Source organism: Gopherus flavomarginatus, chromosome 3, assembly GCF_025201925.1.
Source record: "Gopherus flavomarginatus isolate rGopFla2 chromosome 3, rGopFla2.mat.asm, whole genome shotgun sequence".
Lineage (NCBI taxonomy): Eukaryota > Metazoa > Chordata > Testudines > Testudinidae > Gopherus > Gopherus flavomarginatus.
Window position 1 is genome coordinate 202,268,772 of NC_066619.1, and position 27,177 is coordinate 202,295,948.

At 40.6% G+C, this 27,177-nt stretch overlaps 1 protein-coding gene across 1 annotated transcript in view; it reads left to right on the plus strand.

Moving 5' to 3' along the window:
• The window catches only part of FHDC1 (FH2 domain containing 1), a 51,064-nt gene that overhangs the window by 14,667 nt on the left and 9,220 nt on the right, over positions 1 to 27,177 (plus strand). The window contains 8 exon segments of the mRNA XM_050946231.1: positions 2,364 to 2,425; positions 4,114 to 4,216; positions 16,057 to 16,142; positions 16,228 to 16,328; positions 19,024 to 19,094; positions 19,181 to 19,288; positions 20,313 to 20,383; positions 24,647 to 24,764. Coding sequence (XP_050802188.1) covers positions 2,364 to 2,425; positions 4,114 to 4,216; positions 16,057 to 16,142; positions 16,228 to 16,328; positions 19,024 to 19,094; positions 19,181 to 19,288; positions 20,313 to 20,383; positions 24,647 to 24,764 — 720 coding nt within the window.

Sequence of the window (27,177 nt, forward strand, 5' to 3'; positions counted from 1 at the left end):
ATATTTGGTACTTTTTCCTGATGTTCCCATTGCAAATGATGTTAATTCTCCCCCTCCCCTCCCCTCCCCTCCCTCCCCCCGGCACTGTGGCTGAGTATAAGATATCTATGAAACTGTCAAACACAGTGTAAGGCCATTTTAGTCCTGTACATCTGTGTATTTGGAGTTGTTTGTGACAGCCAGGTGACAATGTTAACATGAAACAATTCCCCTGTCCTTGTAAATCTCCTGACTGTTTCTTATGGCTGTTATCGCCAAACTTGCAGTGGTAAAATTTCAACTTTAATGAAATAAGGTGATATCATTCACTAAGATAATTGCTAACTTTTCAGATTCCTAGCTGCGTTCCATTAGGACTTCGTACAAATTTTTGATATTAAAAAAACTGACTCATTCTTTTGATTAGAAAGAACTTTAAAAATTTAGCAGGAGAAAAAAAGTATACTACTTTTTTGGTTGGTTTCCAGAATTACATTGATCTCTAGCTAGGTTCTTAACATAATCCAGCTGGATGTTCAGCCTGTCAGCCATTGGCAATCTTGTATTGCCAGAACTTTTGGTGACCATGTGATTGCTGGCTAAGTAGCGGCATTCCTTGGTAAACATGCTTCATAATTCACTGGTCTTCCATCCTAACATATCCGTACTAAGAGAGCCGCTGAAAACAAATTAATGTCATGGGGTACTGCATTCAGATAAACTGAAGACTTGAGCATTATCTATATCTAATACTGATGTCACTTTGATTAAATGATTTAAAATCCTTCCATTTAATCCAGGGGTTCTCAAACTGGGGGTTGGGAACCCTCAGGGAGTCGCAAGATTATTACATGGGGAGTCGTGAGCTGTCAATCTCCACCCCAAACCCTGTTTTGCCTCCAGCATTTATAATGGTGTTAAATATATTAAAAAGTATTTTTAATTTATAAGAGGGAGGGGTTACACTCAGAGGCTTGCTATGTGAAAGGGGTCACCAGTTAAAAAAAAAAAGTTTGAGAGCCACTGATTTAATCAGCATGACGTTCATTCATATGAATTAAATCAATACTGTGTGTTGACTCTTAATTAGGTTCTTATACTATGGTGGTCATGGTATTTAATAAGTTACCCCTGAAATAAAAATACTTTGAAATGCATGGTTCATTAGTATGTCTCTGGAGGTCATGGAACTTCAAACCTTTTGTTATAGTCTGTCCCAGTGAGAGGCATTAATGTATGGATATGGTATGAAATAACTGATTCCACTCTACCTGGTGCTGGAGTACTGTGTCCAGTTTTGGGTGCTTTAAGAAAGATGTGGGCAAACTGGAGAGAGTACAAAGGAGAGCAACAAAAATGATAAAAGGTTTAGAAAACGTGACATACTGAGGAAAGGTTTAAAAGAAAAACTGGCTGTGTTTAGTCCTGGGGCTTATCTACACTTAAAATGCTGCAGCGGTGCAGCTGTACCACTGTAGTACTTCAGGGAAGACCTTATCATTGCTGATGAGAGAGCTTCTCCCATCTGCGTAAGTAATCCACCTTTCTGAGGGGTGGTAGCTGGATGAACAGGAGAATTCTCCCATCAATTTTTAGCACTATCTACTCTGGGGTTAGATCGGTTTAACTGTTTCGCTCAGGGGTGTGGATTTTTCATACCCCTGAATGATGTAGTAATACCGACCTGATATCCTAGTGTAGAACAGGCCTTGAGAAAAGAAGATTGTGTGGTGACCTGATATGACTTCAGATATGCTAAGGGCTGTCAGAAAGAGGACAGGGATCAGTTGTTCTCCATGTCCACTGAAGGTAGGACAAGAAGTAATTGGCTTAACCTGCAGCAAGAGAGATGTAGGTTACATTTTTAGTATTGGAATAGGTTATCAAGGTAGATTGTGGACTCCCCATCACTGAAACTTTTTAAGAACTGTTAGACATATACTTGCCAGGGATGCTATTAACTTGTTTCTGCCTCAGCACAGGGATGGACTAGATGATCTTTTGAGGTTCCTTTCAGCCCTACATTTCTATGATAAAAATCTAGCTTGTTACACGGTGAATTATAATTTGTCTTAATTCTCTCACTAACATGCTGTGGTTTTCACTAAACTTGGACATCTGTTCCGCAAGCCAAGGCTATTATGGGTGGGCTGCATTGTTTCCTGTTAAAGACTAGTTTAATAATAGATCACTCCTTATCTGCTCACTAATGAATGATACCCAGATCTAGCCATTCATTTCACTTGTGTTTTGGTGACAACTCTTTTGTACAGAAGGTTGCATATAATGATTCTTTTTATAGCAATTTAAGGAAGAGTATTTGTATTTTAACGTTTTCCAGACAGGTATTACTGGAGTCATGTCTCTTGCTTTCTCTCTCTCAGATTTCCATTTTGGATTCAAAAAGAAGTATGAATATTGGGATATTTCTCAAACAATTCAAAAAGTAAGATTTCCTTTTTCATACAATTAATTAACTTGAGCTTCAGGTAAAATGGCTGCTCAAATAAGTGTTCTAGGAAATAAAGAAGACACATGATGGAATGAGAGAGGCAATTTTTTTTTAATTTAGTTTAGGTTCTGCACCAAATTGTCAAATAACTTCAGTTTGTAGTTTAAACAAAAATGTGTTTGAGTGCCAATTTTACTTAAATCTTGTGTACTAATGAGCTCACAAATTTTACTTAAATCTTGATTGTTGCCTTGCCAGTTGAGCTGAAGTTTCATATGCAGTAATTGAATTACATGAGAATTTATAGCTTTCTATGTGAGATGCTCTTCTTTTGGCTTTCTCTCTTTATGAAGAAAGAATGGAATGAGATGAGAGTGCCACATTCCTTTTATGTGACAAATCTGAGGAATTGTCCCATATTGAGGTGATGCTAGAGGAATCAAACTGACAAATTAAACAGTAATAAGTCACCAGGACCAGATGGTATTCACCTAGCAGTTCTGAAGGAATTCAAATATGAAATTGCAGAAATACTAACTGTGATATGTAACCTATCACTTAAATCAGCCTCTGGTACCAGTAGGTAGCTAATGGAATACCAATTTTTAAAAATGGTTCTAGAGACAATCCTGGCAATTATAGTACAGGCCAGTAAACCTAACTTCAGTACCAGGCAAACTGGTTGAAACTATATTAAAGAACAGAATTATTAGACACATAGTTGAACCTAATATGCTAGGAAAGAGTCAACATGGCTTTTGTAAAGGGAAATCATGCTTCACCAAACAGGTGAACAAGGGTAATCCATTGAACACAATGAACTTACCTTTTCAGAAAGCCTTTGAAAAGGTGCCTCACCAAAGGCTCTACAGAAAACTAAGCATTCATGGGATAAGAGGGTGAGTCCTCTCAGGGATCGGTAACTGGTTGAAAGACAGGAAACGAAGCATAGGAATAAATGGTCAGTTTTCAGAATGGAGAGAGGTAAATAGTGGGATCCCCTCCCCCAAGGATCTGTACTGGGACTAATACTGTCAAAAATAGTAATAAGTGATCTGGAAAAAGGGATAAACAGGGAGTGGCGAAGTTTGCAGATATAAAACAAAATGAAGTACCTCCTCGCACAACACACAGTCATACCGTGGAACTCATTTCCAGTGGATATTTTGAAGGCAAAAAGCATAACTGGGTTCAAAAAAGAACTAGGTAAGTTCATGGAGGATAGGTCCTTCAATGGCTATTAGACAAGAGGCCAGGGATGCAACCCCATGCTCTAGGTATCCATAAGCCTCTGACTGTCAGATGCTGGGAATGGACAATAGGAATGTATGACTAACTAATTGCCCTGTTCTGTTTATTCCCTCTGAAGCATCTGGCATTGGCCACTGTCAGAATACACAGGATATTTGGCTAGATGGGCCATTGATCTGACCCAGTATAGCTGTTCTTATGAGACGAAGGAACTTTTTTTAAGAGTAAGCTGGTGGTGTCGAGCCTTTTATGCACTGATTAGAAAATTATTCTTCAGTAGAGGCACTGCTGAATGTTGCTTTAGAATAACACTGTTGTGAGTACTGATGCATGACTAATTACAATTTTTGCGCATAGCAGAGGTGTGTTTTTTGTTACTCAATGCTGTTACTCAAGCATTTGAAATGTAATTGATTAATTGTGTTTTCAAGGCCTGCTCAATCCATAATTGAAGATATTAATCAAGGAAAAAGTGATCCCTATGGGTCTGAGATGCTGCGTGAATTCCTTAAATTATTGCCAGAAGCAGAGGAGGTAAGTAAGCAGTTTTATTTAGTGGCTGTTTTTGTGGCAGAGCTGCTGTTGCCTGGGGTTCTACAGAATAGCTCTTACTTTCCCTCTAAAAGGGCCATCAAAACACTGCAGATCTATAGATGAAAAACCATTAAGTGTGACTATTTGGCCTGTAGGATGACAACATACTTGCTTGAGATACCAAGGACATAGTCTTAGTCATTCCCTGCCTACTAAGTAGTTTAACTATTTATTTGTTGGCAGTTCTTAATTAAGGCACTGATAAGGTGGCTTTGTTTCTTAGATGCATTTTATTAAGTTACAACCTGTAAATTACTGCTCAGTGCTCTTCCAGCAGGTGCAGAGGTTCTGCAGTAGGAACCAAACACAGTTGGCCAGTACCTTCATTTAGGCTACATCTACACTACAGCCTGGATCGACACTCTGAGATCGATCAACCAGCAGTCAATTTAGCGGGTCTAGTGAAGACCAGCCAAATCGACAGCAGATCGCTCTCCAGTTGACCTCTGTACTCTACCCTAGACGAGAAGATTAAGGTTTCTCCCTTGAACCTTCCGTGGTGTAGACCCCACGGTAACCCGACCTAAGGCATGTCAACTCCAGTTATGTTATTCATGTAGCTGGAGTTGTGTAGCGTAGACATAGCCTTAGAATGCTGTTTGTTTCTGTGCTGCCTTAGTGATCCACAATCCTAAATGTGCCAATTTGTTTGATAAACTTAAGTCGACTGTCACACAAGCTTTCTAAAAGCAATTTTTTAAAACCAGGAAATTGACAGTTAACATTCAGGCCAACGTTAACTCATATGCCATACCACTTCAGTGTCCTAATATTCAAATACTCACTGACAACAACTTGCTCAGCAAGAAACTTGCTTTCAGTTCAAACATATAACGAACAACACCACACATCTCTAGTTAATTGTACTCAAACACACACCCTTAACCCAGGCTACTTACTTTTTCATGTGCACAAATAACATGTATAGTGGTAAGGTCTATAATTTTCGATAGGAAATATGTAATCTAAAGGTGAAGTTAGAGGGGTTTGTACATAAAGGCAAACCGTCAACTTGAAATGTAGCTAGTTAATTTTAGAGGTGGAGTTCAAAGTAGTTTTGGGTACTGAAATTGGTCCTGAAACCATCCTATCTCCCCTCCAATTTTATATGGCTTTACATGCGTGTGGAAAAACCCACATAAAGTGGAAAATAGTGGAGTAACTATATGTAACAGGAAACTTGAATCATAACCTCAGTTCATTTGTAGTCAATGCACAAAATAAACTGACAGAAAGTATTTTTCCCTTCTAATCTTTCAGCTATAGGTCTTGGATGTTACTTGTGGCAAGAGTAGGTAAACTTTCAGATAGACATGACTCTCTAAATTAATTGCGTGCTTTGACTATAATTTTACGCACTTCAGTCCTTAAATCTAGTTTTCTGAGTTCCATGCTGTGGAAGACTTACAGTAGTGAAATCCTGACCTGTCTATACCTGACCTGACAATTCTCTATAACTAGAGCATGGCTTCTGATACTGTGAGAGTTCAGTTGACCTTATGTGAAACAGCTGAACATCACACACAGTCAAGCTGCTGTGGGTAGTGAATGTACATCTTGCATGTCCTGTAGCAAAGCAGTTAGTATGGGGCCGTCAGGGTGGGGAGGCTGTAGTTGATCTCTGGAGAAGGAAGACTGGCATGTAGTTAGGCAGCAGTAGGAAACTGATTAAATTATGAGACCTAAAGGCCACAAGGGACCATCGTGATAAACTAGTTTGACCTCCTACATAACACTGGCCATGGAACTTCCCTGTATGAATTCCTACTTAAAATCCAGTAGCTGTGGTTTAACTAGAGTTTGTCATTCACAAAAACATCCAATATCCATTTAAAAATACTTCAGGTGATAAAGAATCTACCACATCCTAGGATAAGTTGTTCCAATGGTTGAAAATGTGCACCTTATTTCTAGGCTGAGTTTGTTTAGTCAATTTCCAGCCATTAGTTCTTGTTATACATTTTGTCTGCTAGATTCAGGAGCCCTCTATTATCTCATTTCTGTTCCTGTGTAGGTACTTACAGATTATGATCAGGTCACCCTTGTCCTTTTCTTTGTTAAGATGAATAGATTGAGCAATTTGAGGTTTTCACTATAAGGCATGATTTCCAATCCTTGAATCATTCTCATGTCTCTTCTCTGAACCCTCTCCAATATCTTTCTTGAAATGTAGATGCCAGAACTGGACACAGGGGCACATACAGAGGTGAGGTAATTGTTGTACTTGATAGTCCTCTGTTTATACTTCCAAGGATTGCACTAGTCCTTTTGGTCACAGCATTGTGCTGGGAGTTCATGTTCTGCTGATTATTCATGACTTCCAAGTCCTTTTCAGATTCACTGTTTAAATTTTTTCCCAGGTGATTTAGGTCATAATTGTTTTCAGCTTTGTGAAACTGATATTTTTAAAGCACAAAGCACTGTCACATTTGCAGTGCTAGCTGCATCCTCTTTGGGGGTCTTGTTATGTGCCACTTTTTCAGGTGTCAGACCTTGTGGATTTACCCATCCTGGGTGGTTCCTCCTACTTCTAGGACTGATCTGTGCTTAAAATTTAGATAGACATAGCCACATCACTCAGAGGTGTGAAAAATCCACACCTCTGAGCAATGCAGCTATTTCAACTTAACCTCCAGTGTAGTAGTAGCTAGGCTGATGGAAGAATGCTTCTGCCAACCTAGCTCAAGAAGGTGGTGTTCCTACACCAATGGAAAAAACTCTTGCATTAGCGTCAGCTGTGTCTACACTACTGGGTTATGTGCCATGGCTATGGCACTGTAGCTATGCTGGTTTAGTCCCCATAGTGTAGACATGGCCTTAAACAGGGTACCCACGGCCCAGTCTATGAGTCCTGCTTACCCGGCAGGTCTGACTGGGTTTGGCACCTGTATTCTTCCTTTTAGGAGTCTGTGACCTAGTGGTGTTGATAGTGATAAAACATTCATTGCAATAGGAAAAAAGCATTTAGAGAGAGATTTTAAAACAATAGTCTACACTGGTTTATCTTACCTAAAGTGTGATCATCTTCTGAGGATAACTAGACAGGCCTAATTTCAGGCACCCCAGTGGTCACCTGCATCTTAGTTTGCTTTCCCCCTCCCTCTTTCTTGTCTCTTTCTCTTAACTACTATCGTCCCTTGGATCTTCTGGTTCCCAGGCCTTTTCGGGTTCTGGCATTGTTTCTCACATGTTTGCTGAAAAGTTGTTTATCTTGAACTATTGTTCTTCCCCTTCCTGTTTGTTTGTTTTCCTTTATAGCCCCCTATTAAACTACACCCATGTGTTCATACAATAAGCATCCCAGTAACCAGGTCAACACACAGTATTCATATATTATTACAGAGCAACTCCAATTTCATCGCATATATTACTGGTTTGGAGTTTGTTTTGTTTACACACAATAAATGTAATCAAGTCATCATCACTTGCACCTAAGCAAACACAAACTTCTTTATTTTTATGGTCAATTCCTCTTCATTTTGTCAGGATTAGGTCTCATGCAGAATTCTCCAATGTAGGATGCCATACTATTTGAGTTAGGAAACTGTTATTTATAAATTCCCAGCACATTTTAGTCTTGGCAGCATGAGACCTCTCACATAGGTCATTCAGATATAAGTTCCCCATGATAATGTAACTTTTTGTCCTACCCCTACATGTAGATGCTTAAGGCGCTGGTGGTCCTGTTCTTTAGTGTGACTTGGTGTTCTGTAGCAGGCACCAGCTAGTGTGATATCTTGTGCCTTATCTGTTAGAAGGTTGGTCCATAAGCATTCAAGGTCATTTGCTTCCAAGTGGTCAGTGACTCTATTTTTGACAGGGTGCCAGAGTACCCTTTCCGCTTCCTCTTTTTCCTTTCAAACCTATTTAAAGCAGTTATAACCAATGATTTTAACATTGCAGTCATGTGACTCTTCCCAGCAGATTTCAATAATACCCACTAAGTTAAATTTATGCTTATAAATGAGCAATTGCAATTCCTCTTATTACCCAGACTCCTATAATTGGTACATAGGCAATTAAAGAATGTCTTCTCTTCGCATCCCTTGGTGCTTGGATTTATTTTGTACAAAATTAATGCTCATTTATTCCTTTTTTTCATCTGCTTCTCTTGTTAAATATAAATGCACTCCAGTCTGTCCCCTAAAGATGGAGGTCATCCAGATTTGCACAGCTCCCTCTCCTGAGAAGGTTGACTCATGTGCCACGAAATCAAACCCCTCTTCCTTTCAACGACTTATCTAGTCAGTGGTGCAGTTCCAGAATCTTCTGCTTTCTCTCTTCCTTTGCTTGTGGGACAGGAAAGATCACATTCCTCTCCTTTCGTACCCTTCTGTCTTCTCTGAAGTGGTCTGTAATCTCTGAGGTATCATCTGAAACTGTCATTAATACCAACATGCACCATGCCAGTGGATCTTTGTGCACTGACTTCAGAAGCCTACCTAATCTTGCAGTCACATCTTGGTTCCAGGAAGACAACACACCATCCTGTTTTCTGCCTGTCCCTTGCAGAACAGCTTAGAGTTTCTGATATGGACCTGGGATGCTTGTAGACGTCTTTGTGGGCACCCTTGATTTGTCTTGTGCGTTGAGTTGAGGAGCCATCCTCAGGCGTGTCCTGAACAGTCTTTTTTCCCCTCCCAATCAGCTGTGAATTAAGAGATTTTCTGCAGTTTCCATGATACAGTGATACAAACCTTGCAATGAAAATGCATTCCTTGTCACAGCTGTGAAGGGGGTCAGCTTTGAATTCTCATGCTCTTTTCAGTTTGACCCTCAACCTTTATTCACACTACTGCTGGTAAATTGTAAACACTTGATTTATGCTGTAATCTTATCAGTGTCCTAGAAAGTGTTGATAAATAGCCCTATTACCTCAGTGTTTCCCTACTCACCAGCCTGACTTATGCTGCAAGTTTTATATCTTAACAATTTGTCCCTCCCCCACTGACCTCCTACTGATGGTTATTCCACCTTTCTGTGGGGTCTTTTATGAGATGGAACAGCTTTTTTTAACTTTTTAAAATAAAGCTAGATAATTAAAACAAAACAAAGAATAAGGATTTATTTTGTTGTCTTCAAAATGTTTTGTGCCTTCCCCACTGTGATTGTACTGTGATAACTTTATTTATATGCATTAAAAGGGTGTTAACACTAAGAACATTTTAGTTGCTAACTGAGCTGTTAGAATTGTGTACAAATGGCACTTTTGTTCAGTGTTTTTATGAAACTATGAATATAGACATTATTGAAATACTGGCACTGTGTGAAGAATTTTGTCAAACAGAAATTGTTTGAACATTTTCAAATGTGTGATTTGCAAAATTGACAAAGTCAAGGTCGGACAAAGCTTCCAGCCAGTGAAATTTTCTCAAATTTGCTGTTTAAAACCATAAGCTTTTCTCTGTGGAGTACCGAGGGTTTATTACCAGGGTTGCCAGCATCCACAGAAAATGGTCTGAAAGTCTGGTGCAAAAAACACGTGTAATTTTTTTTAGATAGTTAAAATAAATAAATTTTAAAAAACCACCAACAACAACAAATCATTAGTTGCCAACCACAGGTCTTCCTGGGATAATTCATTTACCACCCCACCATATTTCTCAACACTGGAGGAGACATATCTGTATTTGTTGCTTCCTCCTTCCCCAGCCCACTTCTTGTCAGGTCAGCCTTCTGCGTATTTATCGAGGAAAAGTGCTTGTTTTCCATGCTAGCAATCTCTGATATATAAGAGCCTACCCAACTCCCTCTCATTTTAAAAAAAAAAGGATTCCAGTTACACAGCTGGGCCTATATCCCATTAAAATGGCTGACAGTTACTCTTCCTGGCATCTTGGTCAAACTAGAGGGAATCCAGCTGCTTTTGATGCATGACATGGCTTAACAGGCCCAAATTGGTAAGGGTTAAGGGAGTCCACGGAACACAGTCATTAGTAGCCACCATGCCACATTCTTTTCTGTATGTATTGCAAGTATGAATTTTGGATAGTCTAGCCAATTCATCAACTCACCACACGCATGCTTGCCTAGGTTTATCAGAACACCCTGTTAATCCTTCCTTACAATGCCTAAACGTGTTTGCTAGTTCTTTGTCTTAAAAACACTAATAATCTCTCGTCTAGATTACTGGAAAACTTCTCTCTGCTTGCACCATTCCCTTTAAATACCTTCTCAATTTCTATATAAAATTCAGTCCCCTCTTCCTTTCCTTCAATGCTGTGTGTGGCTCTGCCCCTCTGTATTTTGTATCTCCTCCTACATCCTTGTTTACCCCTTAAATCAGCTGTAGTCTTCTTTTGACTGCACCCTTTGTCTCCTTTTCTTATCTCCTGTACCTTGCACAGGTTAGGGGAGGGGCATTTCACATGTGATGTCTCCATTCCTTTCACTTCAGCTGCTTTCATTGTTTGTCATTGTTTGATCTAGCCAGTAAGCACTGTGGGAACAGGGCCTCATTTTTTAAAACACCATGTATGTTCACAATAATGTAGAAACATGGAAAAATGGAAGAGACTTATCCTATTCATCTCTCCCATTGTGTACCGCTGCCTCTTTTTGAGATGGAGTAATCTACTCTGATTTAATATGAGTATATGCATCCACGAATGAGTGGTACTGATACAGTTTCAATCAGAGACTCAGAATTCTCATTCAGGAGCTTTGCATAACTGTCCTGTATTCATAAAATAAAATTAACTTTCTTGCTAGTGTACTGCATGTTGCTGATGGAAAGCTGCTTATAACTCATTTACTGGCTTTCCTGGCTCTAAAAAATAATTAAATATTAGCGGTAGATATCTTCAAACCAAATGAAGTCAGATTTTCTCCATTTCATAACAGACTTTTCAGTGAGGGTGAATTATATACGTAAAAGTGTATGTAAAATCTGTTTGGTCGTGGCCATTGCAAACATATAATCCATCTAAAAAGCAAATAAAAAAATTAACAGCAGCTCGGTGTGAAACTCAAGAAATGAAAAATTGAGCATGAAGTTGAATTATGCTCCCTTGTTCACATTCATTAAAATATCCTCTCTAGTTATGTGACTGTAGTGCTTAAACAGGGAGTTCTCAAATTATTCATGAACCTATCCAAAGTCCGTTGGTGTATCTGTTAAGTATATGACAAATAGTGTGCAATGTTGCCAAAGTTCATGATTTCATCATGGCTGTTATAATATTTGGGGTGTAAAATGAGACCTGCATCTCCTGTGACTATGGGAGCATTTTGACTTTCATGTGAACAACTTTTCTAGCTCTCGTGGTTGCAGAGAGAAGGTTGAAAACATGATGCCTGTGGCATTTTTTTCTGTTTCATTATTGGGTGACTGAAACTTTTTACATTGGAAAATATGTAATATCTATAGCAAAGAAATGTGTGTAAGATATTGCCTTAGATTTCCTCCAGATTGTTGTAATCTTATGACCTAGTTAATAAACTGCAAAACTTATGTAATGTGGGGACCTAGTTATAACACATTAGATTATAAACTGCAGAAAGGATCTTTTAGCTTCTCTGTGCTTTTGTCCTCACATTTGTAAAATGGGTTACTAATATCTAGTGGCTGCATCGGTGCCCACCCAGCGCTGGGGTTGGAGGTTCTTTGGCTGCACTGTCCACCTGGCATTCTGGGGCTGGGGGCATTCTGGCCGCGCTGCCCGCTGGGCGTGCTGGGGCTGGGGGCACATTGAGAGACTGGCAGCCACAGGTGTATGTGTATGCTCTGGTGAGGGAGGGGAGGGGAGGGGCCTTGGGCAGAGGGAGAGGGGTGGGGCTAGCCTCCCCCAACGGTGTGTTCGCCCGCTGCCATAGCTGATGTCTGTTATCTTGCTTCCTGGCTTTTGTGCATTTAAGTTTTAAAGTTGCATTTATAGTTTTCTACATGTAATTTCCTGTCTTTTTTTGAAGAGGGGAATCTGCCTGCACGCTTTAGGGTATAGCTACACAGCAAAGAAAAACCCATACTAGCTGACTCGGGCTCTGGCTATGGGGATGTTTCATTGCTATGTAGATGTCCAGGTTCATCCTTGCAGCCCAAGCCCCATGAGCCCGAATTGGCTGGCACAGGCCAGCTGCAGGGTTTTCTTTGCTATGTAGGCATACCATTAGGTCAAGATACCTGCAAAGACTACACAAATTGTATGTAAGTAATGTGTATGTGACTCAATTCCTCTCTAACTAGGATTCTCTTTCTTGGTATATCTTTGTCATAACTGGAAAAATAGAAGTTTTATCGCTTTTTGACAAAATTTGGGTTTTTGTGGGCATTTTCATTTTGAATCAACAGTTTGTTTTTTTTTCATTTTGTTTCAATGTGAAATGTCATTTTGGTTTTTGGAAACTGAAAAGTTTGAGGTTTTGGCCTTTTGATTTTTGATTCCCCTCTCTCTCTCTCTAATTTTACATGCCATGTCCACTCCTATTTCTTCTTCCAGCATAAAAGTGGTGGTGGTGGTGGGTGGAGGAGAGAGAGAAAACATTTTTTCCAAAAGTCAAAATGGTATGTTTAAGGAAAAAATTCATTTTGAAATGTAGGCTGGAAACAAACACGTTTTTGTTTTTAAAATTCAAAAAATATTGAAAGCAACATTGATCTGCAGAAAATGCTGATAACAACTGCAGTTTCTGATTATTTTTTTTGTGTGCAAAATATCTTTTATCAGATCTACCTTCATGTTAGGTAGAGCCTGCATTTCTGATGTTTAAAATTATGCTTCCTCTAATTTTTCAGCTCTTTATACTTTGCTGTATTTCTATTCTATTTAGAAAAAATATATATATATATACCAAGTCTGGTCTTCTGTGGCTTTGTTGGGGGTGGGTCTGGAATTGGTTTATTGGTGGCTCTTTTATCTTAAGTGAAGAGGCAAGGGTTAAATCTTCAACAAAGCTCTTTTGAAAGCAGTCCTTTCTTTAGAATGTTCATTAGGCACAGAGTTCACACAAATAAATAGTCTGACTAAATATCTTTTCATCTCTCATTTTACTCTGCTTTCATTCTCTTGATTCCTGTATCATAACTTAATTAGTTCTTCTGGCATGTATGGCTGTCTTCACTATACTGGAGTGGTGGGTGGGGAGGAGGAATCCTGAAGTGTATACTGGGAACTCTAGTGTGGACAAAGCACCAGCAGTTTCCAGTCTCTTTACCATTAAGTTAAGTTTACCCAGCTCTTCAGCAGGGTTAACACACAGTGGTGAAAAAGGGTCCAGCTGAAGAGCCTTGTCTGTCACTCATAGGGGATCTTTTACAAGAAGTCTATAACTTAGTTAAAGCTCTAGTGACTTCCACAACAAACAAATCTTGAAACAAGCAGAATAACCGCTTCTGCCCACCTTCTTTTTTTTGTGTGGAGAGGTAGGATCCTTTGTCTTAATATCATAAAAGAGCACAATGACAGAAGCCTTATGATCTTTATAATACAGAGGATGGAGTTGTTTGTATGCATGTATGTATGCGAGGTGTGAAAGAAATGTGAGGGTGAGACTAGATACTAAGTTTGTGTGTGGGAAGATAGAGGAGGATGACTGGATGTGGGCATGATTTTATGCATGATTTTTACATATTGTGAAACATTCTTATAACTTATCTGGACAAAATTGCAGTTGTGCTTCAACAAGGGTGTGTGTGCTTCTTCACTGTATCTGTGGGTGCTTGTGTACAAACAGTCTGTTTGTGTCTATGGCTTCCAAAATGTGTATGGATATTGATGCAGCCATGATGAAACAGGAGAATACAGATGACAGACAAATGTATATTGTGGGGTGGGGAGTAGTGGTATCTGCTGCATTTACTGATAATGTCTGTAATTGAGATAAGGGTGGCTCTGGACATTTCTGTGATGTGTGCACAGTGCCATGAGTCTCTGGCACATAAACTAGACAGCAGCATATTTTTAAGGCCCTATTGTGCATCAGATATAATCATGTTAGGGAACTCTGGTTGTTACACTGTATCTTTTTTCTTTTTTCTTTCCGAACATGTATAGGTGACCAATCCTCATGGAGGGCTAGGGCTAGCCTCATGTGAGGTTCTAAAGTTGAGCTATTTTTAAAATTTGTTTCCTTTACATTTAAAGTATCTTTCCAGCCACACCCAAGTACTTTAAAATAAATCCCTGGATTTGGCTTCAGTATTACAAAATAAGATAAAACCTCCCAACAAATTCACATTTGATTGAGACTAAGAATGTGTAGCCTCACCCCAAAAGAGAATTGTAGAGAAAGCAATGAGTGAAAGCATGTCTGTGATGAAAATATGTTGCAACTTAACTACACACTTTTATTACAATTGTAATATATAGCTAGATCATCTTAGTTCTGTAAGCACTGAACACTGTTAACTTTCAAGCATACATCCAGTATGCCAGACTTGTGATCACCTGAATAGTTGGCACCTGTCAGGGCTTGGCTACACTGGAGAGTTGCGGCGCTGGTGGTGGGTTTACAGCACTGCAACTTAGTAACTGTCCACACCTGCAAGGCACATCCAGCGCTGCAGCTCCCTGGCTGCAGTGCTGGCTGTACACCTGGTCTGCTTGGGCTGTAACAATTGCAGTGCTGGTGATGCAGCGCTGCTCATCAAGTGTGGCCACCAAAAGCGCTGTTACTGGCCTCCAGGGTATTAGGAGGTATCCCAGAATGCCTGCTCACAACAAACCGGAAGAATGGCTGAACTCCGAGCTCCCCCCGAGCTGCTTATCGAAAAAACAAACACAGCTCCTGTTTGCTGGAGCGAGCGGAGGCAGGCAGGGGAATTGCTTTGGAAGGTTCACAGCTGTTTGCTTGAAGAGAGAAGTCACACGGCAGAGGGGTAGGGGGAGTCCATGTTGAGCAGCTGCTTATGTGGTCTGAAGGCTATTTAGGAGTTCATAATTTGCATTTAGTGAATAAGAGAGGGGTGGGGGAAGGGCTCGAAACTTTTAAATTGATTGCAGGTTGGTGATGTGTATGTTCTAGTCCTTAGAACTTGCAAGGCAGGGAGCTGACAGATCCAAAAATCTACTCTCTCTCCCCCACGTTCCCCCTCACCCCCTTCTTTTGAAAAGCATATTGCAGCCACTTGAACGCTAGGATAGCTGCCCACAATGCACCACTTCCAACAGCGCTGCAAATGTGGCCACACTGCAGCGCTGGTAGCTGTCAGTGTGGCCACACTGCAGCGCTGGTAGCTGTCAGTGTGGCCACACTGCAGCGCTGGTAGCTGTCAGTGTGGCCACACTGCAGCGCTGGTAGCTGTCAGTGTGGCCACACTGCAGCGCTGGTAGCTGTCAGTGTGGCCACACTGCAGCGCTTTCCCTACACAGCTGTACAAAGACAGCTGTAACTCCCAGCGCTGTACAACTGTAAGTGTAGCCATACCCTCAGGCAGGAAATTCACCTGCTTACGATGGAGAATTGCAAATGGAGCAATAAAAATGAAAGACCCTAATTTTAATGGAAACTGTTCTCCTAAACATCATGACCATGTCTTTGTCTTTTTGTGTGCTCCTGCAAGATGGCACACAGGGCTAGTTATGGAGAGAGAGGCATATAATAATGACTTGCAAGTTTCCCCCTGTGCTTCCCTGCTAACACGTTGGGATTGAAGGAAGTGCAATTGGTTTTTATTTTTCTGAAAGGGAACTCTGATTTCAAGACTCCCCTAATGCAAGTCGCTGAACTGACTGTAATTCTTTAAGTTAAATTTGCTTCTCTTCAGTAAAGGTGTATCCTTTCATTTTTAATCTTGATCTTAGAGATTAAGTTGTTTATTATTGTCTCTCTTTCTTTCCTAGGTAAAGAAATTAAAAGCCTTTGATGGAGATGTAGCAAAACTGTGTCAAGCTGATTACTTTATGTATTTACTAATCCAGGTGCCAAAGTAAGGAGGTACTAGGTTTATTCTATTCATGGCAAACTCTCTTTTTTGGCTCTCAGTTTTAAAGCTGAGTTTGTTTATGTTCCAGCTATTCTCTTCGGATTGAAGCTATGGTGCTAAAGAGAGAATTTACACCTTCTTGTACTTCTCTACAGAAAGACATGGCAATTATAAGAACAGCTACCAAAGGTAATTAAACATGCTGTGACATGCATTACATTCTTGTTTTTGCAAGAGGATTCATCAATCTGCATTACGGAGACTAGATCTTGAATTTCAGGTACCTAGTAGCTATTTAAAGGACGCTAACTAGCCTATGACACATTCCATAAGGGTGTGTCTGTTGAATCTTTAACTCTGCTCCCAGGGCCAAAGATCCTGAAGTTACTGCATCTCTTTCACATTCCTCTATGCCTGGTAAAGCTGTCTGTAAGATGGGGATATTGGTTGACTGAAATCATTATCATAATGGATTCTCATATAATGTCTTACAGATCCATTTCCTTCTGTTCTTCTGAACTCTCTATTTTCTAAACTTTACAGACACCATAGCACTGGTGATATGTTGTTCCTTTGGTCCAGGAACCCAAACCCTAATTAAGTCCTGCCTTCTGCCTTCCTGTCTTCCTAGCTCTCTCTCTCTTAAACTAATGCAAAATAATTAACTTCTTAATTTTCTGGTTCCGCTCCTTCCCATGATTCTGACCTTCACCTAATCCTTATGTTGCCCATTTACTCTGATTCTTAGTGTGGGAATACTGGTAAACACACTGAAAGCCACAGAAGTATTGCTCACACTTGCCCCAAGCAGTGTTAGGCCTTGGCTACACTCACACTTTACAGCGCTGCAACTGGGGTGTGAAAAAACACCCCCCTGAGCGCTGCAAGATACAGCGCTGTAAAGCGTCAGTGTAATCAGGGCAGCAGCGCTGGGAGCGCGGCTCCCAGCGCTGCATGCTACACCCGTAAGGGATGTGGTTTACATGCAGCGCTGGGAGAGCTCTCTCCCAGCGCTGCCGCTCTGACTACACTTACACTTCAAAGCGCTGCCGGGGCAGCGCTCCCATAGCGCTGCCGGGGCAGCGCTTTGAAATTCCAAATGTAGCCATACCCTTAGACAACACAGTAGCGAAGTATCCAGCTGCAGGAGCCTTGTCTACACTAATGCTTCCACTAGTAGAGCTGAACTGGTGGTGGTAGTGGCTGTAAATTTTTGGCAAAAAAGCCTATTATATCTTCCTAATGCTGAGGGTTTAACTGGAGACTTACAAGAAAGTCAATTAATAAAAGTCCATATACACTGCAAAATGGAACTGTTGTAATTGTCATTTGACAGGGTAGCAATTGTAGTATAGATGGGCTTGTCCTGTGTGCTATCTTTGTAGGCTGACTTCTTAGTTTTATAGACTTCTGTATCCACTTGCACATTCTTTTTTGCCTCTTGCTATAAAATGCGTCATGCTTCCTTGTATAAACCTTTTTATAGCAAAACATTTTAAATTACCTTGTGTTTTGGCAACACTGACCAAAGTGGTTTGAGAGGTACCACTACTGACTGCATCCATAATGACAGGTTAGCATGTTGGATTAAACAGTTAAAAACAGGATAATTTAAATAATGCTAATTTTGGAGCAATATAATGTCTTGTCTTAAAAAAAAATTTTTTTACAGTTCAGTGACTGCAAGTGTGTTTATTTTAAGCCTTCTACAATTTAAGGGTTCCATATTTTAGTATGAATAGTGGCTAGATAGTCACAGAATCATAGAATATTAGGAAGGGACCTCAGGAGGTCATCTAGTCCAACCCCCTGCTCAAAGCAGGACCAATCCCCAGATTTTTACCCTAGTTCCCCAAATGGCCTCCTCAAGGATTGAACTCACAACCCTGGGTTTAGCAAGCAGGCCAATGCTCAAACTGCTGAGCTATCTCCCTGCTCTGCCCCCGTGCCACGTAAGTAAAATTCTCTATAATGTTTATTCCCATGCTGTGAATACCTTGCAAATTTGCAAAGATCTTTTACTCTGCAGTATTTGTAGAATACTGATTTTATTAACTCTTCACAGCTCCATAGCTCTGTTTCTCTTATTTCTAAGGTACTTATCATGTTAGTTTCTAAGCACATACATGTATGTTAAGTTGAATCTTGTTGAAAATGTTCATGTATATTTTTATCTAAAGTACTTTTGTGTTTTGCAAAAGTAGAATATGTAGTAAGCTTTTATTCTTTGAGTTTTATAAAGAAGTTTTATTTCATATTACTGTCTATATGATGATTTAATGTAGCCTTATATGCTATCTTTATTGTAACTCAGTGTCTTTCAATTTATGCACAAAGTTTGCAGGGTGAGGGTAGGAGGGATAAGTAAGGAAAGTTGTACTTTCCTTACACCTTTTCAGACCCAACCAATTACTTTTATATACAAACTTTTTAGTAATCAAGGTCCCAATCCTGTCAGACATTGAACAGTTCCTGCAAGGTGCTATGCACATTTGCTTCATTCTGAAGTTAGTGGGTGGTGAGGGAGGTTGGCAGCTCTTATAAGACACTCAGCACTGAGCAGAATTACACCCCAAATCTTTCATGAGCTACTGGTGGTTGCCTTGGAAACGTTATACTAGCTGAGCTAAGGTCTGAATGTATACTTGTGGTTTGCCAACTGTGTCTGTGACTTTGGATTATATAATGCCATTTTCTCCCAGGACCTTTCAGTTAATTGTAGTTTCCTATAAAAAAAAATAAATAAAAATAAAAAAAAATTCACACCTTTATGAGCTTGAGGATTAAATGGACTTTGGTAACTGACAATCCATGTATAATATACACACTGTATATATTTCTAAAACAGCCTCCAGACAGCAATTTTCTGTTTGTTTCTCTACAGAGTTAATGTCATGTGAAGAACTACATTCCATATTACACTTGGTCCTTCAAGCTGGGAATATTATGAATGCAGTAAGTGTGCATCAATATGAAGAGGCCTGATTGACTATCGCAGTCCACTGATGTCACATGCCTTCTCTGTCTCTTTTCCTCTTTAGGGGGGTTATGCTGGCAATGCAGTTGGCTTTAAACTCTCGTCACTGCTCAAGCTGGCAGACACAAAAGCAAACAAACCTGGGATGAATCTGCTGCATTTTGTTGCTTTGGTATGTAAAAACTACCATCTTCGAGAATAAATATTATAATCTAATTAGGGGAGGTAGAGATGACTGACAGTTTGTTTTAGTTGAGTGGAAGAGGCATGTGCTATACAATAAGAGGGTAAACCTTAAGGCTCTGGTACTTAACCCTTCCCTCTCTGCCTCCACACATTCCACTAGCCTACCGGTGTATGATGATCCTGTCCACAGAAAACTGAACAAATATAAAGACTAGTTAAATCTTTAGCAGAAACTTTCTGGTACTGTATAAAAATAATTCTCCTATCTAGCTCTTAAAGTGTAACATTCCCCTAACTATTCGATCCTGGGATACTTTGTTAAAGGAGCTGTCAATTTTGATAAAAAACTTCTTTCTATTAAAACTTCTGAGGAGAAATTACCTATTTCATTGCACTGCTTGACTCATTAGATAGTTTTTAAAGCTATCAAATCTGTTGCAGCTCCTTCAGAGTTTTTTTCCTTTTCCAATTGGAATGACTTTGAAACACACCTGGGGTCACTGTCTTGACCAAATTTTTCTTCCCTCCATGGAAGGGAAAAGATTGAAATACCTCCACTTGTGATTTTTTTTTTTTCACTGTCTGTGTGCAAACTGGTTTAACAGCTTTTACATCAGCAAGACACCGTCAGCTAATGACATAAGTATTAGGTGATGTTTAGGCAGGAAATATTGCATTAGCCCAAACAATTGGCATTGGTCAATTGCCCTTACCTAAGATTCTCTCTCAATGCAGATGGATTGTTTTCAGTGGAAGAAGGTACTATTATCTGTGCTCTGTGAAATGGAAATTGTTTAAACTCTCTCTAGGTCTGATCCTTGTCCACCTTTAAGTGAGGCTTTTTTCCAATAATTCACTCAGTTGAATTGAAAGAAAAATAGAATCTAGCAGCAGTGTAATACAGAAACTAAGTGCCTTTCCCAAAGCTTTAGGACAGTTTTTACTTAGATTTTAGCAGGGTAATGGAATGTCAAAGGGACATTGTTTGTTTGTTTTTTCTTTAATTTTAGGAAGCACAAAAGAAAGATGTGGTTCTTTTAACCTTTTCAGAAAAATTACAGCATGTTCATGATGCAGCCAGGTAAGCAAAGAAAACTGAGAACTTTTTGTTAGAAAGCGACATGAGACTTCTTTTTGTGAAGCGCAGAAGCACATTCGTTCACAGAGCTTTGGCATTAAAACTGAGATCTTTACAAGTGTTTACCATAACTGTTAGAGCTTCATTTTCATTTGCAAACAGAAGTTTGCCTGCAATGTGCCTTCAGCTTTAGAGGGTTTTATTGATTGATTTTTTACAGGGTTTTTTGCCTTTGTCAACACATTCAACTAGGTAAATGCATATATATTACTTTTAAGAGATCGACCTACAGGGCATGTTTTTAAAATAGTGTCATGTTACTGTTACTGCTGCTCTATAGAATAACTTCCAGCTATTTGTTGGGTTGGTATAGTACAGATCCAGATCTGGTACCATGTACACTCATAAAGATTACTAGTGGCTCCCACTTCCTCTGCAGACTAGATTTCCCCATTTTTGCAATATCCTCTCCCTTTCTATCTTTGAGAGCCTCCCTCCATAATACACACTCTACTATGGGACATTCAAAATACTGGACCACCCCATTCTTGTAAAATATGAACTAACTTTACAAACTTGAGTCCCCACTTCTCTTACGTGGTAGAGGGAAGGAAGCTTATGCTTGTGAATGAACATGTTGTATTCATTCAGTGTATAGAAGAAAACCTGTAATACCTGGGGCTGAGTACAGTTTTCAGCCTGAGGCCTTGAGTTGTATAATTCTACAGCAAACATTAATTCATACCTGGCTAAACTACATATGTACTTTTATAAGGCAGTGTATCATTTCAAGCATAGAACTGGAAGTTAGGAACCCCTGAGTTCTAATCCTGGCCATCATCTCTGTCTTTAGCTTTGGGCTTAGCTTCTTTCCACATCTGTAGAATGGAGATATTTCATATCTCATGGATATACTGAGTCTTAATTTAATGTCTGTAAATTACTTCAAGATCCCCTGAGGGAAGGTGCTGTGAATCTGTTGGCAATAGACCTGACTGGAAAATTTCTGATGGAAACCTGCCTGGCTTCCTGCTGTCTTGCCCGTGACTCTTCGGCAGCCCGCCTGGCAGACTGCTGAGGAGCCCAGGCTTCTTAGGCCATGGCTACGCTGGAGAGTTGCAGCGCTGGTGGTGGGTTTACAACGCTGCAACTTAGTAACTGTCCGCACCTGCAAGGCACATCCAGCGCTGCAACTCCCTGGCTGCAGCGCTGGCTGTACACCTGGTCTGCTTGGGGTATAATGATTGCAGCGCTGGTGATGCAGTGCTGCTCGTCAAGTGTGGCCACCAAAAGAGCTGTAATTGGCCTCCAGGGTATTAGGAGGTATCCCAAAATGCCTGTTCACAACAAACCGGAAGAATGGCTGAACTCTGGGCACCCCGGAGCTGCTTATCTAAAAAACAAACACAGCTCCTATTTGCTCGAGGCCAGCGAGTGGAGGCAGGCAGGGGAATTGCTTTGGAAAGTTCACAGCTGTTTGCTTGAGGAGAGAAGCCACACGGTGGGGGGGGGGAGGGGGAGGAGTCCGTGTTGAGTAGCTGCTTATGTGGTCCGAAGGCTATTTAGGAGTGCATAATTTGCATTTAGTGAATAAGAGAGGGGTGGGGGAAGAGGTCGAAACTTTTAAAATGATTGAAGGTAGGTGCTGTGTATCTTCCAGTCCTTAGAACTTGCAAGGCAGGGAGCTGACAACAGTGTCAGCTCCAAAAATCCACTCTCTCTGTCTCCCCCACGCTCCCTGTCACACTCCACCCCACCGCCCTCTTTTGAAAAGCACGTTGCAGCTTGAACGCTGGGATAGCTGCCCACAATGCACCACTCCCAACAGCGCTGCAAATGTGGCCACACTGCAGCGCTGGTAGCTGTCAGTGTGGCCACACTGCAGCACTTTCCCTACACAGCTGTATGAAGACAGCTGTAACTCCCAGCGCTGTACAGCTGTAAGCGTAGCCATACCCTCAGGGAGTAAGCGTACAGCTTCGATTTTGGCTCTCCCAAAATAGAATTTTTTTTCCTGTCTTTTCCCTCCTGTGAAATATTTAGAATTTTTTACCTCCTTATCCCGTTTGGGTGAAAGTTTTTCTCCTCCCCATCCCTCAGTTCAAAATTTTTCATGGGAGGGAAAAGACTGTGTTTTCTGGCCAGGTCCAATTTACAACAAAACATTTGTCATTTTTGTCTCACCATTGGTTTTAGTCAGATTAAATGAAACAAACCAAAACATATTATACCTTTTGGACATGAAGAAGATCAAAAACTAGTACAACAAAACCTTAAAAATCACACATTTGTTGTTGTGCCCTCTTTAAACTTAGTTCTCTTGCATTTTCTTACTGCACTCTTTCATAGGTCTGCCAAATGCAACCCATGTCATCTATAGAGTTTTTGGTCTGCTGAAGGTTCTGCAGTGCACTGGAATGCAGATCTCTGAAGTATCTGTGATCTTTACTGAGGCAGGGAGTGTATCAGTAGAGATGAAGGATGCTGAGGAAAAATAGCTTACCTCATACCCATAGATATGTGCACTCCCTGCTCTAGTGCTGATAATTATAGGTGCTACTGCCATCATCACCAGCCCTGTGTACTCTGGGAAGTATGTCATGGGGACTGCAGTTCACATACCTGTGAAAGAGCAGTGACGGCAATTAAAATCATGCTGTTGGTGAAATGCCCCCTAACCAAAATAAGTGTATGCAGTCAGTAATGTTGGGCCATCTGGGAGAGATTACTAATGATCAGTTCCTAAGCAAGGCTAAAATTCTAGGGTGGTGTTGAACTCACTGTGTTAGGGTAATAACATCTCCCTATGAGAAGTTACCCTGAAAGATCCATTGCTGAGGTAGTTGAGAGACTCGGTCATTTGCTACTAATTTGCAAGTGACAGAGTCCTGTGGCACCTTATAGACTGGCAACCTTTCAGAAGTGGTGTGCCAAGTCTTCATTTAGTCACTCTAATTTAAGGTTTTGCGTGCCAGTAATACATTTTAACGTTTTTAGAAGGTCTCTTTCTGTAAGTCTATAATATATAACTAAACTATTGTTGTATGTAAAGCAAATAAGGTTTTTAAAATGTTTAAGAAGCTTCATTTAAAATTAAATTAAAATGCAGAGCCTCCCGGACCGGTGGCCAGGACCAGGGCCAGCTCCAGCTTTTTCGCTGCCCCAAGCGGCGAAGCGGGGAAAAAAATAGCCATTCGTCAGGCACTTTGGCAGCAGTTCATTTTTCTGGGGTCCTTCATTCCCTCTCTTCCTTTTTGGTGGCACTATGGCAGCAGCTCAAAGAGGAGGAGAGGGACTGAGGGACCCACCGCCGAAGACCTGGACGTGCCACCCCCTCCCCCCCCCTTTCCATTGGCTGCCCCAAGCACCTGCATCTTTCGTTGGTGCCTGGAGCCAGCCTTGGCCAGGACCCAGGCAGTGTGAGTGCCACTGAAAATCAGCTCGCGTCTGGCCTTCAGCACGCATGCCATAGGTTGCCTACCCCTGTTATAGAGTAACGGATATATTGGAGTATAAGCTTTCGTGGGTGAATACCCAATTCTTCAGACTCACGTGCGTCTTATGCTCCAATACGTCCCTTACTCTATAATGTGCCACAGGAGGACTCTTTGTTGCTTTTTGCAGATCCAGACTAACACGACTACCTCTCTGATACTTAGTTTGCAAGTGGGGCTGCAAAAACTATAGGAGCTGGGCCTTCAAACACAAAATGGCTCAGGTTCTCTAAGAACTGGGCTATTTCTGTGAGTCTTGGGCCTGTTGCACTACCCTGCCAAGTGAGCAATAATGCCCCAGGAACAATGCATGAAACCTGCAGAGGGGGAGATTCTTCTGTAACTTGCACTGTTGTTTTCAGGGAGAGCCAGCAGTTCTTCGGAGACTAGGCTGTGTAGTGGTCAGGAGCTTGTCTGTTTAGCGGCCACATCACATAAGTGATGTGAAGGGGTTTGTTGCAACTATGCAGGTAATATGGTAGAAGGATCAAACATCATGGCTGCTGGGCCAAAGGAAACTTGTGGCTCTTTGAGCTGCCTGCATTGCTCTGACTTCATGAAGCTTAGGGAACCTTTCAACATTGCAAATAAGGAAAAATAAGCAGATTTCTCTGCTAACTCTTACCTTCTGCTCAGGGAAGGTTTACCAAGCAGGCAGGTCTTGTTTGATGTACAGGTGGTGTATTATGACAAATTTATGAAGCGTGCAACGTCTAACAATGGGCAACTCCTTTCTCTCAGTAAGTGCTCTCTGTATATGCTATTTTTTTAGATTATCCATTGATAATATAGAAGCAGAACTTCATTCTCTATCTGCCAAGACAAGATCTCTTAAAGACAATATTCGACAGGACCCAGGACTCTTTCACCAGATGGAAGGTTTTATCCAGGTTTGTAGAATATCCTTGCTACTGTGTTACTGTCACTTCAATACAGCGGTGTTTCTCAGCCTAACATAATTTGCATGGATATGTTAACAGGCAGTAGATTCACTTTACTATGTCTGCCTCATCATAAATCATCCGTTCAGAGCTGCTCACGCTGCACTACTATGTGTGTCAGATATGAGTTTATAAAGGACTACACTGTTTAGAGGAAAAAATATTGGATGTACGTTGCCTTGAGGGCTGATTAGGCAAGCATATTTAACTATTGTGAAATGGCTGACGGAGATCAGTGGTTAGAATATCAGATTATTTGCATGGTTCTGCTTTGTATTAAACACACAGAAACTAGATTCTTACCAACTTGTTATGCTGGAGCATGCCAGTTTTAGTTGAAATTGTATTGAGCATTTCAAACTCTAGTTGTTGGGAGATTGAAGGAGTGTTTCTAGCAATTCGTATGCTTAACAGATTTGCTGTGGATTAACCCTTAACATACTTTAGGGTATGGCTACACTTGCAGCCGTACAGCGCTGCCGTGGGAGCGCTCCCGCGGCAGTGCTTTGAAGTGCGAGTGTGGTCGCGGTGTCAGCGCTAGGAGAGAGCTTGCCCAGCGCTGCAGGTACTCCACCTCCCTGTGGGAATTAGCTTACAGCGCTGAGAGCCGCGCTCCCAGCGCTGGGGCAGTGTTTACACTGGTGCTTTGCAGCGCTGTAACTTGCTGCGCTCAGGGAGGTGTTTTTTCACACCCCTGAGCGAGAAAGTTGCAGCGCTGTAAAGCGCCAGTGTAGCCAAGGCCTTAGTGTGAGCCCCATGATCGTTCTTGGGTGGTGGTTTTATTTGATTTTCCAGTCTTTTTTTTTTTTTTTGTATGTAAATAAACGGAGTACAATCTTGGTACATGTAGTGTAACACCTTTTAAGCAGGTGTGATGAGTGGAAGAACCTATACGTGGGTTTCCATGAAGTGTAAGAATGTATCTGTGTCTTTTTTATATATATTTGTTGTATAAATATTGCAAATAAGAATACAGTATTTACCAAGAAACTTGTTAAGGCAGGTGTGATTTAAATTTATAGAAGCTGTTAATGGATTAGCCATTGCACTTTGTCAGGAGCAGTGAAGCTGATGGAGAAAAAGGGTGGGTTAAGAAAGGAATAGTTGCCATCACTCTGAATTATTAGCTTTTATCTACTGCATTAAGACTCCTTAATGTTGCGTTTTAATGTGTTTTATTTTAATAGCTAGCTTTACGTACCATTAAAACCTTGCTTAGGACAAATTCCAAGTGGAATCTTGGAACCATTTTTCACTTTACAAATAGATACTCTATATAATGCTTCCATTTTTGAAATTGTGGGCAATAACTACACTGATAAATCAGCTTACATTATGTCATCCCTGTGAATGAGCTACTAATATGTGGTAGAACTAATTACCCGTGCATGTCAATTGTCCTGTTTATCTTCAATCCAGCTTTTGTTTGTTTTGGTGTGTGTGTGTTTGCGTGTCTGAAGGCTGACAAGCAAAGATTTATTCCTACAGTAATTTTCCCCCACCCAAAAAAAAAAAATCCCCCACGCCCTCTATATAGAGCCTTAGGCTCCTGATACAAACTGCTACTTTATACAGCAATTTTGTTTACTAGGTTGTTTTTAATATTTCTGGCCCTTTTTGATATTTTCATTATACTTTTAAGACTATTGTTCTTTCATTGACTAAATTAAACTAATAAAGGAGCTGATGGCATTATTTGTGTCTATTTATCTATATACATTTAAGAGAAAAGAGGGAAGATAAGATAATCCAGTAAATATTTTTAAGATCAATATTGCGATATCCTAAGCTTGTTCAAACATTAGTTTGTCTTTAGTGGTTGTTAGACTTAACTTTTATTTTGTCAATTCATTGAAAAAAAGGCTTGGATTTAAAATGTCCAAGTCCATTCCTGCTTTTCTTTAAACTTTGGATAAAACATATCGATTCTCATTTAGATTCTTACACTGATGCCCATCACTGTAGTATCTGAGCAAGTTCCTCATGGAAGACACTCAGACCTTGTGTAGATTTCAAAATACTATAGTGTTTAAATACAACCAGATCTAGTCAGAAATTTGGGGGAGGTATTATTCCATGAAAATGGGGGGTAGGAAATTTGTCTGGATCTTCCTTGGAAAATTAGAATCTGACATGTGGGTTGAAAATTAAGATTTTTTAGTCTAAATATTTAGGGCTCCATTTTTGGTTTTCAATGAGCCTGGATCCCCAGATGGACTTCGTCTCACATGATGAACCACCTCCACCCTCCAAGAGGGGAGACCGTTATGCATCATAGGAGATGTAGTCCAGCTGGGGAGCCTGCCCTATACAAGAGAATAGGAGCATGAGGCACTGAAACTACAACTCCCATAAAGCGCCA